The sequence below is a fragment of the Coregonus clupeaformis genome, chromosome 30, assembly GCF_020615455.1.
Source record: "Coregonus clupeaformis isolate EN_2021a chromosome 30, ASM2061545v1, whole genome shotgun sequence".
NCBI classification, from domain to species: domain Eukaryota; kingdom Metazoa; phylum Chordata; class Actinopteri; order Salmoniformes; family Salmonidae; genus Coregonus; species Coregonus clupeaformis.
The window spans coordinates 35382336-35397795 of NC_059221.1; the positions used below are offsets into that span (position 1 = coordinate 35382336).

General features: G+C 43.2%; 2 protein-coding genes across 5 annotated transcripts in view; both read right to left on the reverse strand.

Moving 5' to 3' along the window:
- grip2a (glutamate receptor interacting protein 2a) overlaps nt 1-9481 on the reverse strand; it is a 72061-nt gene extending 62580 nt beyond the window's left edge. Inside the window, exons 1-2 of one of the 3 annotated variants that reach the window (XM_041855780.2) lie at nt 7131-9481; nt 6915-7020 (exon numbers count right to left, since the gene is read on the reverse strand). In XM_041855780.2, coding sequence (XP_041711714.1) covers nt 6915-6969 — 55 coding nt within the window. In that variant the 5' untranslated portion in view covers nt 6970-7020; nt 7131-9481. Of the gene's footprint in view, nt 1-3962; nt 4553-6914 lie in introns of those variants that run through there. The other 2 variants (XM_041855779.2, XM_041855781.2) reach the window with 2 other exon arrangements.
- A 6-nt stretch (nt 9482-9487) lies between these two features.
- Nucleotides 9488-15449, reverse strand: LOC121545339 (60S ribosomal protein L32). Of its 2 annotated transcripts, none has more exons than XM_041855777.2 (4): nt 15352-15449; nt 14457-14558; nt 14058-14239; nt 9488-9658 (listed from the first exon to the last, which is right to left on the reverse strand). In XM_041855777.2, the coding sequence occupies exons 2-4, from the start codon at nt 14550-14552 to the stop codon at nt 9529-9531; spliced, it is 408 nt and encodes a 135-aa protein (XP_041711711.1). In that variant the 5' UTR covers nt 14553-14558; nt 15352-15449; the 3' UTR covers nt 9488-9528. The 2 variants fall into 2 exon arrangements, with proteins under 2 accessions (XP_041711711.1, XP_041711712.1); XM_041855778.2 differs by having other exon boundaries at nt 15356-15403.
- Between the last annotated feature and the right edge of the window lie 11 nt (nt 15450-15460).

The window sequence follows — 15460 nt, forward strand, 5'->3', positions numbered from 1 at the left end:
TGAACCGCTCGGGGTTTCCAATCTTGGGTTCCGGAGCAGCGGCTGCAATGACCGGGGCAGGTAACTCGGGGGCTGGGCTGGTGGGCAGACTGGCTGGGGTAAGGTTGGTGAGGAGTTGAATGATCATGGCGAGTTGTTGTTGCTGCTGCTGGAACTGCTGCTCATGCTCATCGGTTTCCATGTCGGGAAAGTGTGCGCTGAGTCCATAATGGTCAGATCGTACTGTCACGATTCAGACAGACGACCAGAGGACCACAATTGCGTCACACCAGAAAGTTTATTAAACTTAAGGGAAAAGGGAAGTAGGGAGTGAATGAAGGCTCCAGGGGTAACAGGGATCCCGTCCAATGCGCTGGGTCTGTGCCCCCCAGTGGCAGCGATGCGTCCTATGAAGCCGGTGGTGGGTGGTCCAGAAGTCCTGGGGGAGACACAGACACAACAGGGCGGAATGAAACCAGGCAGCAGTACAGTTCAAGGGAAATCCAAAATACGTAGTAGCAAGGCAGAAGGCTGGTCAGAGTTACCGGGATTGAAGAGTAGTCAGGAGTCGTAATGGCAGAAGCAGGTCTGGATCTCCTGAGGCAGAAGAGTATCCAAAAACAGGCAGGTCCGGGGGTCACAAAACCAGGGTGAGCCAGAAGCGCGAGCAAACAGGTTCCGGGTGTGAGCTTTGCAGACGATCTGACACCGGAGAGCTGAAAGACAGGGCCTTAAATACTGGGAGAGGTAGTGGGTAATGCAGCGCAGCTGGCAGAGTAATTAGAGCAGAGCAGAGCAGGGACAGGTGGAGCTAGTTAGGCTGAGTAGAGAGAGTGGTGAGCAGAGTGGAAGAAAATTAAGGTGGTAACCCGGTGGAGTGAGAGGCCCATGACAAGGTGTCTTTTATACAGGTAACAAACTGAGATTAGGAGCACTCTCTTTAAGAGTGTGCTCCTAATCTCAGCTAGTTACCTGTATAAAAGACACCTGGGAGCCAGAAATCTTTCTGATTGAGAGGGGGTCAAATACTTATTTCCCTCATTAAAATGCAAATCAATTTATAACATTTTTGACATGCGTTTTTTCTGGATTTTGTTGTTGTTATTCTGTCTCTCACTGTTCAAATAAACCTACCATTAAAATTATAGACTGATCATTTCTTTGTCAGTGGGCAAACGTACAAAATCAGCAGGGGATCAAATACTTTTTTCCCTCACTGTAGATTATTATTTTTATTTAATTTTTTAGATACATGTACTCCCCAACCCTGGACACATGTGTGGGTGTTATTGCTGTTCTGTGTTGTTGTCTGCACTCAATTAACCCTTCATCCACTTTGGTATCATGACTAATCTGAGCACGCCCCCATTCTCATCGACGGGGCTGTAGTGGAACAGGTTGAGAGCTTCAAGTTCCTTTGTGTCCACATCACCAACGAACTATCATGGTCCAAACACACCAAGACAGTCGTGAAGAGGGCACGACAAAGCCTATTCCCCCTCAGGAGACTGAAAAGATTTGGCATGGGTCCTCAGATCCTCATAAAATTCTACAGCTTCACCATCGAGAGCATCCTGACTGGTTGCATCACCGCCTGGTATGGCAACTGCTTGGCCTCCGACCGCAAGGCACTACAGAGGGTAGTGCGTACGGCCCAGTACATCACTTGGGCCAAGCTTCCTGCCATCCAGGACCTCTATACCAGGCGGTGTCAGAGGAAGGCCCTCAAAATTGTCAAAGACTCCAGCCACCCTAGTCATAGACTGTTCTCCCTGCTACCGCACGGCAAGCGGTACCGGAGGCTAATCATGGCTACCCGGACTATTTGCACTGCCCCCCCACCCCATCCTTTTTACGCTGCTGCTACTCTGTTAATTATTTATGCATAGTCACTTTAACTCTACCCACATGTACATATTACTTCAACTATCTCAACTAGCCGGTGCCCCCGCACATTGACTCTGCACCGGTACCCCCCTGTATATATAGCCTCCCTACTGTTATTTTATTTTACTTCTGCTATTTTTTTCTCAACACTTTTTTTGTTGTTGTTTCATTTTTACTTTTTTCGTTAAAAATAAATGCACTGTTGGTTAAGGGCTGTAAGTAAGCATTTCACTGTAATGTCTGCACCTGTTGTATTCGGCGCATGTGACCAATAAAATTTGATTTGATTTGATTTGATTTGATAATCATCCATCATGCATAATATCACATCACCCATAACTAAATTCACATCATCAATATTCAATGGGGCCAGCCTCTGGTCAAAAAGGGAAAAATTATATATTTTCATTATTTTCATGCACTGAACTAATTTGCACAAAGACAAAATAACATGGGGTGTATCTCACTAGTCTTAAATGGTTCTTCTCCTTGCCTGTTTTCTTTCATCTGGTGCAAACAACTACCTGGTACTGGTAGGTACTGTATCAATCATTGTCTTTCAGCTTTCCTATATTTTCAGATCAGTGCATTTGAAGGAAAGAGACTAGGAGAATATATGTATTTTGAGATGCACTCCATATCATTGTGGAGATTGATAAAGCCACATGTTAACTGTGAAAAATCTGCAGAAATAATATAAAAATCAAACATATTGAGAGTTGACAAAAACAAAACTCAAGGGTATGTAGGAATGTGCATACTATGATAATGTATCACCTTCTATTCACTTCCTTGCACAACTATCCTGTTGAACAGCCTTAGATCATACGCGCACGGCGGCCACACGCGCACACACGCGGGCACACGCATGCACACACACACAGTTAGTGTGACACATCAAAGACACATTGGGACAGGCAACAGCGTTGTAATCCCCCAGCTTCCCAAGGGCCCTGACAGTCCAGCAGCTGTCATTGCAGTCAAAAGGCAACGTTTGCTCTGGGTTACAAAGACCCCACGCGCTACTCCTGACTGGATCCCACTATATTTTACATACAGCCTCTCTAGCACCTAGCCATTTGCACCAGTTTAGAAACACCATTAGTGATCCTGACAGGCCAATCATAGACTAAATATGTGACTGATTTAATTGGTTTAATCAATTTAGCAGCCAAAACAAAAAGCTCCCCTGGCCTGAGCAACAACAATTAACTGGGTATGGCACAGCACGATTCTGCTGGTAGAAGCATGCTGTCTTGGCAGAGGGAATACTCAGCTACTGTCTGTGGCTCAAGGATCAAGAGCAGAACTGCAATAACATACACTGAGATCTGCAAACAGGACTGTACTTACAACATTACTGAAAGTAAAAAAAACTATAGTCACCCCCATGTATTTCTGCAGAGTCAATTAACTCTGAATGTAATTCAGGGCACCGTATGCTATCTCCCTCAGAACCAATCAGAATGTAGGTTAAATGTGGGGGCCGCTCTGATAATGGGTATGAAATCAAAATGCTATTTTCAGAGGTAAAACATTATTTATAAACTGGGCTCCAGTAGACCCAGTTTGCATTGCTATATCAGCCCCCATTTCAGACTGCAGCCTGATATTTAGTACTGTCTGGCTTTAATCAAATGGCATTTACGTCTGCTGTGCCTTATTAGCTAAGTAATAGATATACTGTAAGTAAACTGGTACTTGACAGAGCTGTCATTCAAAAAGTTTAATAAATATCAAACAATCTGAATTAATCTGTGTACAAATGTAGGAAAAAGTTATCACATTCCCAGATTATCAACTAATTTCTAATGACAGAAGGCTGACAACCACAGGTACAAAAGCAGGAAGTTGATGCTCCTCAGTTGAACAGCATGCATCACTACACTCTATAGTAAATACTATTACAGGTGTTAACGATAGTCATAAATCCATTACTATGACAATTACACTACTAGGGTGTAGCACTAGAGTATACTGTAGCACATATGACATACATTACACACTAACTACACAGCTACAGTACATATAGCTAGCTATATGATGTCTGTGATATTCATTCATATGGTTCCAGTCAGAGTTTAAGGCAGTCTTACCGATGCTGCTATTCTTCGCCTCTCTCCTCAGACCACACAGCATGTCTGCAGTCCTGTCAAAACATCCGACTTGAGAGGAAAGTAGCTGTTCTGTTGTAGTGGCCAGCGGACCCAGCGAGCTGCCCCTGGGAATAATGTCTGTCTGTCTGTCTGTCTGTCCTCAAATACTGTCTGTCTGTCTGTCCTCAAATATTGTCTGTCGGTCTGTCCTCAGAAACCCAGTCTTCTTCTCTTCATGTCACTGGTCTAGTTGAAGCATATCTTTATTTATTGCAGATAACAAAGCCTGATCCATGTTTTTGCCCATTAACTGTTTAAGCTTGGTAACAAACAGTTATCTTCTTGCTGTAATAAGTAATTCCCACAGACAGACGGAAAGCAGGGCACTAAATGATCAAAGCACCAAAGGAACCCTCATCTCTCCTTCTATTCCTCCCACCATGCTGAGGTTCCTTTAGAGGTATTCCTGGTTACTCTTCCTATTCCAGAGGATTAATCATCCCCCTCATTCACACACTCACATACCAGCTCACACACACCAACCGTCACACACACACACACAGCCTCAGTGAGTGTGTCGGAGAGGGTCTCTGCCAGAGGGGTGTGATGAAGCAATCACACACCCTCCCCACACACGACACAGTCACACCCCCTGCACACACGCGCATGCATGCACACGCGCACAAACACAAACAGTGCATACACACTCACTTTCTCTCTCTCTCTCTCTCTCTCACACACACCCACACACTCCCTATAGTCAAGAACACAATCAATGCCACCCCCACATCCAGTGTCGCTTTGAGCCCATACAATATCAGCCACACATTTTCCACACTAGTCGACACATAAGCAGTGACCATCTTACTGTACCAACATAGTTATCCCACCCACCCACACACACACTGGCTAGCTAATGCCTGCAGCTTTTCCCCTCACATGCATTCAATTCCACCTCACATTCCATAGGCTCATCACAGTGATTATTATCTGCTTATACAAGAGCATCACTACCAATAAATGTATATGCATGCCGCTACAAAGCCAAAAGAGACTGTGATTTCTCTGAACTGCTGACCATAGAATTCTGTCCTTTATATCAGCCATTTGGCTGCAATGGATATAAATCAAACCAACGATATGCTTTCTCTCTTTCAATCTGTGGAGTGCTGAACATCTCATGTTCCCTTTTCTGGGTGAGAGGGCTCTTTGCCCCACTGCCTCTCTGCTGCTGTCTGCCATCCACCCAGACACATACAGAGAGGGGTTAACATGGCCGCTGACTGACTGAGAGCCACACCTGTCTGTCCATTTGTTACCCTCACATGCTCACCACTCCCCCCAATCTGTTGCCCTGCATTAAGGCCTGACAATCCCCCCCAAGGAACTTTTGTCATAGTCTGAGAGTAGGGAAATGGCGTCAAAGACCACACAAAAGTACTAAACAACACTGACAAAAATGTCCACACAGATGTGCTCAAGTACAAATAAATGTGTGAGTAAATTAAGTCTTCATGTGCCGTGCAAATACATCCTTGAGCCCAAGAACGCATAGATTTATAGAGTCTATGATGCATAGCCCTGACCAGAGACACATCAAACAATTACAAACAAACGCTCCCCGTGTTTCTCTTCATTGTAGCATGTCACCTAATTAGTCGGCTCTTTCCAGTGGACACAACACTCTTTGGCGTAGATAATTTCCTCAGAGAGTTTCGTCCTTAATACCCCATTTACTCTGTGGTGTTTCAGAGCAAAACTAATTAATTTCTTACAGAATAAAGAGGAACAGGAGACACAGAGCTGTGAGTTGGTCTGATAAAAACACAGGGGAACACACTAGGCAACAGAATTAGGGTAATTATGTATAGCAGTAGAAGCACACCCACTCAGTGTAGTTCTGGGCAGTTGAAAACATTCAACATATAGACCAGAGAGAACAAATTACACATTCAATGCCAATAAACGGATTTAATAGTGAGTCAATATATATTTTTTAACATTATGCTTGAAAGCAATATGCAATCGATTTTAGATTCAACACACAATTGGTTGTTTAAAATGTGTATAAAACAGTGCTATTGCCTTACACTTGAAACTTCCATTATGATATAGTGCTTATATAGAACTAAGACAAATTAGATGTAACATTCTCACTTGACAAGTACCTGAGTGAAAGAATAACCTCTCATATAAGGATTGAAAGTACAGTAAAGCTATAATATTAAATATTCCCCATCCAAGGCTAGCGCAGTACATTTTCTACCATGCTGCAGTTGATCATACTGCCATCTTATGGCTATCAGTTGTAGTTGCAAATAAAACTCCCAAATGAATGCATTCGAGATTAAAGAGATTTGAGTCAACACACAGATCACAGGATTACTTACAAGATGGGCCAGGTGCGGTGAACATGACACAGTCATAATTCAGGGAGACATGGTCACATAATCACAGTACAATGTTCACCTGCAAGGTACGCCAAACGTCAACCAAAGGTAAAATATGGCTCTATCTGAGGAAAACTACTTAATCTCATGTTTAAAATAGGTTATCCTATTAATAGATTTTGACAAAACAGAATAGCCATGAGAAGTGAAATTCTTATGCAAATCCCTTAGAAATAAACAAGTAATTCATAGGTGATCATTCCACTACTACCCTTAACTACCGGGATCTCACCCCTATCATTTTGGAGGAATGTCAGCTCTCAAACTTGGCCCACTGTCATTCAAAAAGGTTCATCTCTTTCATTACTAGCAGATACTGGTTTACATTAGGCATATACAATCCTGCTGCACCGGTGCACCCTCTCAGGACTGTAAAACACATCCTCAGGCTGAAACAGTACACACAATACAATAGCAGTAGATAAAAACCCAATGAACTTCAGGCCGTTTGGATTTGATAAAAAAGTAAGAAGAAACAATGTATGCTTTCTAATCGCATTACCTTTGGTCCTCCCTCTGATGATCCCGAGTCGACACCGGAGTGAAAAGGAGAACATCCTCCTCTTTCCTCCTCCTCCCCACGCTCATCCTTTCCTCATGGAATCTGTCTAAGAGAAGGCCAGGGTGAAGAGCTTTGGGTTGGCCGTGCATCCCTTACCACATATCACTCTGCCTACCGTGTTCATTCTCTAGTCACTGGAAGTATAAACATAATTACCTTTCTCCTTTCTATTGCTCTCTGTTTACCTCACACTGTTTCTTCTAGCTCTGTCCTGATGTCTCCACAATCCCCACCCTAACTGGAGGAGTTCCAACATTCTCAGGTGTGTCTGAATCAGCCAAAAAACACAAGACGTAGAATACGGACAAAAAGGATCCTAGGAAAAATAAAAGATCATGAATATGCATAAACCTATGCATATTTATAACCTATCAGTGTCTGTCTCTCTTGCAACACACACACGTGACGTTAAAACTACATGAAAACAAAAACCTGAAGATGCAAACCAATACTATTCATTCCAGGTATGATAACATAAATATAATGTATGTTATTTTGTGTTTGCTTTGCATCACTGGCAGTGTATTTTACATGAACAGATGGATGGGAGCTAAAGGCTGCAGAGATGGCACAGCCTGCCTGCCAGAACGCAATGGAAACTTTCACCCCAGGAGGCTGGCGGTAGACGACACTGGCTATTTATTCATGCTACCCAAATCATAGCATTTCAGAGTTGCAGAATGAATGTGCATGATTTACGAGCAGCATCTAAACCCAATTGTGCATTTTTGTAATTCTAACAATACTGTATGCGGTTGTCTGCATTAAATTACTTAAATGTATGAGGCCCAAAATACAGCTGTTATACGCAGACAATACATTAAAGTAATTTATGTGTAGAAGAAAGCAAACTGCTTCGGTTTCATCTAATACATTCAGCATATTCTTCAAAGCTATGTTAATTCTTAAATTAGAATATATTTTCAAATTAATCAAGATTAATCTTGATTGGAAAGAATCTGGTTTTGGTCTCTTCCGATGGGTTTTAAACCATTGGCTAAATTGGTTAAATTTATATCGCGTTCATGATGATCGAGTAGTTCGTTTTGATTGCCAGACATGACAAAAAAAATCAATTAACATTTCCTTCTAGATCTTCAAATATCCCAAATAGTATCCAACCATCCATCGTCTTTGAGCCTCATAATAAATCACTGTTGTGAACATATCAGATGGAAGTTGCAGATGTCTAATTTTTTCATACAAGTCTCCATTGTTTTTGTTCTAGATCCTGTTGTCAGAACGTGGATAAGGAGCAGCCTGGATCATTACAGGGTGTTGGCAAGGATGCCAGCATGACAGGCTGAAGGACAACAAACACACTGATGCATGTGCTTGGGCCAAGTACAGTGCTATCCCATAGTTACAGTCTAGACGCTTGTCTAAAATGCCCATTGTGCTGCAGACAGATCACAGGACACCAGTGCGATATTGAAATATTCTACAAAACAAATGTGGTCTGACAGTATTTTTTTGGGGTTGTATTGTAAGACTAGATTTCTCAGATGAGCTCCTGCATTGCACAGCTTCCGAGATATTACTTTACCATAATTCATACAGATACAACCAGGTCTGATCTATAGTACTCTTAACAGGTAGGACTATATGTAAGATTGGGTGTGAAAAAGTGTTACTTGAATAAAAACTTTGAGCTAACCAACGGAAGTCCTTCATAGCCCCCTTCACACAAAGGTGCACTGGAACGTTACACCTTCAATTGTTTATCAGAGAAATCTCAGAACCCGCTGCACCAATGCTAACTCAGCGGTGCAGGCCCGACATTATACATCGGGTTAGGGCCAGGTAGGGCCTGTTTTTTTCATAACTAGGGTACGGGCAGGGCTCGGGTATCACATTTTGAAGCTGAGTCATTTGCTCGTGCTCCGCTGTGCAGTACAGCAATATCTGACTAAGATCATAACATTGTGTCTGAAGTGCTTCAACCTCGTCAAATATAGGACAGATTGTTTCACAGAAAATTATGTTCCTTGAGTTGGGAGTTTAGTGACTAAAAGTAGCTAACAACACTCATGTCTCTACCCTGAGCAGCCCAAGCAGAGCCATTGCTATGGTTACTCAGAGCTGCCACTAGCAGAGCGCATGCAGGGAGCAAGTGACAGACAGGAGTAGCTAATGGATTTACTAACTGAGGAGGACATATCTGATTTGGGGCAGGTCCGGGCCTTACATTCGGCAGAAGCAATCGGCCCTTGGTAGGGAACGTCACCAGCATGGGTAGAGGGCTCGGGCTTAAAAGTAATGCCCTTGTAGGGCTCCACCAGTGCTTCAGATCCACTCTCTACCCTTTACCCCCAGTGTGAACGCCCCTCTTATGGATTTAAAAGTGAGGGACTGGTGTCAGGAATCTCCCTCACCCATGCTTTCATCCATTGCTTTTAAATCCTTGAGGGGGGGCATAAACAAATACACACTATGGGAGAACGGGTAGAGAATCTGAACACAACCTAGCTTTTCAAAAGTTCCAGAATAGTAAAGAAATTGTAGAGAGAATGTACATTAAAACATCTGTTTTATTGAGAAAATAATGGCTGGATCACTCGTTCTCCTCGCTGCGGAGTCTGGCATTGGGGTTGGTGATCTTTATGGCCAGCTGGGCTGCTCTCTCCACAATCAGCTTCCTGTTCTTGGAAGACACGTTGTGGGCGATCTCAGCAGCATGGGTCCTACGGAGAGGGAGAGAGGATGGTTAGAGGCAACATAATTACCAAATACCGTACACACTGGAGACTGAATGGCACAGGGAGAGAAGGAGAGGATTGTTTCAGTGAGAGAGGATTATTAAGTTACTATGAGCAGCGCGGTGCAAGACTTTGCTCTCATAGTTCCACTAAGTATCTGCATGTGTACGGGTGTCCTTCACGCTGCTTCAATTCGATAGCTATGGGACCAACACAGAAGAGAAATGTAACCTTGTGCTTCAACACAGTTGTTGTGAAAATGGGCACGCTGTTGCCGTTTGCTTCATGCATTGCTGACTTACATTTACATTTTTAGTCATTTAGCAGACGCTCTTATCCAGAGCGACTTACAGGAGCAATTAGGGTTAAGTACCTTGCTCAAGGGCACGTCGACAGATTTTTCACCTAGATTAGAAACAGCGACCTTTCGGTTACTGGCACAACGCTCTTAACCACTAAGCTACCTGCCGCCCTATTTTACCAATTAGGTAAAGTTTTCATATGTGGGCAACGTTTGGATATTCAACCACACAAGCACTATTCTTTTGTCTTACTCTTACATTTGACAACAAGTAAAAAAGAAACTCTACACCACAACCAAACAGTTGTGGTGTAGACTGAAGTAGGCTTGGGCTGTGTAACGCAGTGTTTCCCAACCCTGGTCCTCCAGGACCCCCAACAGCACACATTTTCATTGTAGCCCTGGACAAACACACCTTATTCAACTCACTGAGGGCTTGATGATTAGTAGACAAGTTGAATCAGGTGTACTTGTCCAGGGTTACAATAAAAATGTGTACTGTTGGGGGTATTCGAGGACCAGGGTTGGGAAACACTGGTATACCGTATATACAGGTGTATTTGGAAATAGCCACAGGATGTTTCTTCAATACTGTTGAAACTATTTATTTGAAGTTTAATACATTTTCATATTTGTAGCTATTTTAAGTAAATACCTGCAGTCAACTTGTGCAATGCGTTAGGAGATAAAGCAGATCACCTTCTTATTAAACCGTCACATTATGAAGCGGACTTAGTTCCCCAGCACAGTTGAGCCAGTCACGTGTTTGTTTGTAAATAGCACAACAGGAGAAAGCGGGAGCAGGTGAGTCCAGCTGTGTATTGACAGGGGTCACGTTTTATGTATAAAGTCAGTGTTTTTTTGCTTCAATAGCATGGTCAGGGACTTGCAACTATAGTTTTCTGTCACAGAAAATACACTGAACAAAAATATAAACGCAACATGTAAAGTGTTGGTCCCATATTTCAGGACCTGAAATAAAACATCCCAGAAATGTTCCATATGCACAGAAAGCTTATTTGGCTCAATTTTTATGCACAAATGAATTTACATCCCTGTTACTGAACATTTTCTTTGCCAACATAATCCATCCACCCAACAGGTGTGGCATATCAAGAAGCTGATTAAACAGCATGATCATTACACAGGTGCACCTTGTACTAGGGACAATAAAAGGCGACTAAAATGTGCAATTTTGTCACACAATGCCACAGATGTCTCAAGTTGAGGGAGCAAGCAATTGGCATGCTGACTGCAGGAATGTCCACCACAGCGGTCTCCAGAGAATTTAATGTTAATTTCTCCACCATAAGCCGCCTCCAACGTCGTTTTAGAGAATTTGGCAGTATGTTCAACCAGCCTCACAACCGCATGTAACCACGCCAGCCCTGGACCTCCACATCCGGCTTCGTCACCTGCCGGATCGTCTGAGACCAGCCACCCGGACAGCTGATGAAACTGTGGGTTTGCACAACCGAATAATTTCTGCACAAACTGTCATAAACTGTCTCAGGGAAGCTCATTTGCATGCTCGTCGTCCTCACCAGGGTCTTGACTGGACTGCAGTTCGGCGTCGTAACCCACTTCAGTGGGCATATGCTCACCTTCGATGGCCATTGGCACGCTGGAGAAGTGTGCTCTTCACGGATGAATCCCGGTTTCAACTGTACTGGGCAGATGGCAGACAGCATGTATGGCGCAGTGTGGGCGAGCGGTTTGCTGACGTCAACATTGTGAACAGAGTGCACCATGGTGGCGGTGGAGTTATGGTATAAGCAGGCATAAGCTACAGACAATGAACTGCATTTTATCAATGGCAATTTGAATGCAGAGATACCGTGACGAGATCCTGAGGCCCATTGTCGTGCCATATATCCGCCGCCATCACCTCATGTTTCAGCATGATAATGCACGGCCTCATGTTGCAGGGATCTGTACACAATTCCAGGAAGCTGAAAATGTCCCAGTTCTTCCATGGCCTGCATACTCACCAGACATGTGGGATGCTCTGGATCGACGTGTATGACAGCGTGTTCCAGATCCCGCCAATATCCAGCAACTTCCCACAACCATTGAAGTGGGACAACATTCCACAGGCCACAATCAATGGCTTGATCAACTCTATGCAAAGGAGGTAAATGGTGGTCACACTAGATGAGTGGTACGCTGATCCACGCGGCCACCTTTTTGTTATTGGTATTTGTGACCAACAGATGCATATCTGTTTCGCCAGGCATGTGAAATCCATAGATTAGGGCCTAACGAATTAATTTCAATTGACTGTTTTCCTTATTAACTGTAACTCAGTAAAATCTTTGAAACTGTTGCATGTTGCGTTCATATTTTGGTTCAGTGTATAATAAAAAATAATTTTTAGATCTGTGTTTACAAAAAGCAGCAAGATATTTCTTAGGATTTCCTTTTTTTCCTGCATGGAAAATGCAGAATTATGTGTTAACACGACCCCTAGCTTAACGTGCTAAGTAAGTGTTAACACGACCCCTAGCTCAACGTGCAAGCGAAGTAAGTGGTTGAATTAATAAGGTGACAGGGCATCATATTGTTTTCGCTTTCTGCCGTGTTTGAGAAGGCAAAGCCCTTTGGATTCGTTATTTGCTTGCTCCCACTGCCATCTTGATTTCCTTGCGTTTTTTCTCCTCTTCGTTGTCAGCTCCTCCTCTTCTCCGAACAGAGCAGGCAGGTTGCCCTAGCGACTCCAGACTCCACACAGACAGCGTGTAGACATGCTGCTGGAGAGCCAGTACTGCATGCTTCAAAACATTGCTCATTTGCACAATGTCTTTCGTTCACATTTGCTTGCTAATGTCCAAACTCAACAAAAATGACATTTGGGTAGCTCCTACCTATATATGTATAACTTTATGTGCTGGATTGACCGTCTTTGCAATTTGTTTATTTTCATTTGCGCGCGTTAGCATATTTAGCTAGCAGCCTCCATAGAAATTCGCTGTTACTTCCGCTAATTTTGTTAGCATTCCGGTAATAGATGTCCAATGATCATTTGTGTTTTCTTGGCACCCCCTTGTGTACTAAACCGGTAATACCATATATCCCAGCTTGAGAGAAGGACGGTATGACGATATGAAAGTGCGGATACCGCCCAACCCAAGACTGAAGGGCACTAAGGACGTCAAGGCTCCTATGCACAATGAGGATAAAACCAGGTCAAAAACCTCCTGCGGCCTGAGGGATAACGTGGCCAAAATGTCTAGACCTGACAACGGAAGGCTTCACTTAAGACAATCTATCTTAACATTTCTGGTATTCTATCTAGGCTATCATTCATGTATAAAGGGCCACGTTCAGTTGCCAAACGTTCTCGAACGTTGAAGATAGAAAATGCCATGAAAATAGTCGACGTGATTCCTTATTCTACATGTCAGAGGCGTGTTTGTTCTACGTAACATATTTGTATCTGAACGTACCAAAACATTGCGTCCTTCTGAACGCGCCCCAGTTAGCACCTCCATTTCACAAAGTTTTCTTCCAGGGGTATTAGTACAGGTCTAGAACTGTGGGTCCCCAGGACTAGAAAATCAATGCAATCTACTTGATTTATGAGGGTCTACCCGAGGTAAGCACAGGGCATACTTGATGATCCTTCCATCATAAGGCGAGTAGAGGTAATAATAATAATAATAAGCCATTTAGCAGACGCTTTTATCCAAAGCGACTTACAGTCATGCGTGCATACATTTTTTGTGTATGGGTGGTCCCGGGGATCGAACCCACTACCCTGGCGTTACAAGCGCCGTGCTCTACCAGTTGAGCTACAGAGAGGTGATTTAAAGATCATGTCAATTCTGCTGCACCTTGCTCCTGACCCTTGTGGATGTGCATGACCCAAGCAATCCTCTCTCCACAAAGACAATACCCTCTCTTCTATATAATACCCCCTGTAGCTTTGCATGTAATGCCCTATGTAGTATGCTTCATACTTGTGAGTGGAATCAGTTAAATAGGAGGCGACCTAGAAATACCCCCATGAGGAATAATATTGGCCTTTAGGTACCTTTAACTTGAAGATAAAAACTACAACAAAAACTACCCAACAAAACGTACTTGTTGCTCATCATGAGGACCTCGAGCTCCTTGATGTTGTGCACCAGGAACTTCCTGAAACCAGAGGGCAGCATGTGCTTGGTCTTCTTGTTGCTACCATAACCAATGTTGGGCATCAGCATCTGACCCTTAAACCGCCTGCGGACCCTGTTGTCAATACCCCTGGGTTTACGCCAGCTTTTCTGGAGGGGGCAAGAAAAATACGTTAGTTACATAGAACCGCAGTTAGAATCAATGTTCCTTCTAACTACTCTGCTTGAGGGAGATTAATGTCATTTGCCTCCCTGCAAGTGTAATGTTTGAAAAGCCTTGCTTCCGCCACAAATTACACGATATGGAACCTTACATTAATAAAGGGAGAAGTGTCATCTTTGATATGCATTTAGCAAATGCTCTTACCGTGATCTTGACATATCTGTCAGACTGATGGCGAATGAACTTCTTAACCCTCTTCTTGACAATCTTTGGCTTGGTAAGAGGTCTGAGGGCTGCCATGGTGACCTGAGGAGGAGGGGGGGGTGTAATTAGTTAACATTAAACACTAGCAACAATTACCACTGGCAAAACAGTTCCATCAACATTTATAGCATATCAAATCACCCACAATCAGTGGTTGTGTAACGTTAGCTACAGTAACATGACTAGTTAGTTCAGCCAACAACTCGTATTGTTAGAAACAAGCTACCAGTAGTTGGCTCATACAAGCCATTTAGATTTCCCCTGTATCACAACGGCAAGTTACAGGTAGCTAAACTGTGTAAACACATGACGCCGTAAATGTCAAGATGATATGCATTTGGAACATGTCAATCCCATCGAAGCAGGCAGCAAGTCTGTTCTACAGCAATCAACATTGTTGGAAGGCATGTGCTTGGCCAACTAGCGCGACCTAGTTGACTGTGTTGTGTCTGGCAATATGATAAATAGCTAGCTAGCTTGTGTGATATGAATTTCAGTAAGCGTCTAACACCTTAGCGTTAGCTATAAAAACCATGCAAAATCAAAGCGTCAATTTTATTTTATTGAACACGTGTTGGCACCACTTTATGGACGTAGTTACTAGTTAGATAACTAGCCAGTTATGTTATTGGAAACAGCAGTGTGGAAAGGTAGCCAGCTAGCCACTGGGAAAGCAAGCCGTTCAAAACCATGGCATTTGAGGGCTTAGAAATGTGCAATGCCTATAATATTGTGATAACTTGTGAAACTTCAATTTACATAGGTGGATATTGATCTACATATATGTTATTACGTCTTCTAAATCGGTAGATGGACATAGATTTAGATAACTCACCCGCCTGTTTAATTTTAAGAAGGCGACGGCAACGGCGGAAGGGAAGAAAAGGGCTTCCGGAAAGACCGCAAGGTGTTATGGGTAGTGTATTAAATGAGATAAATTAAAG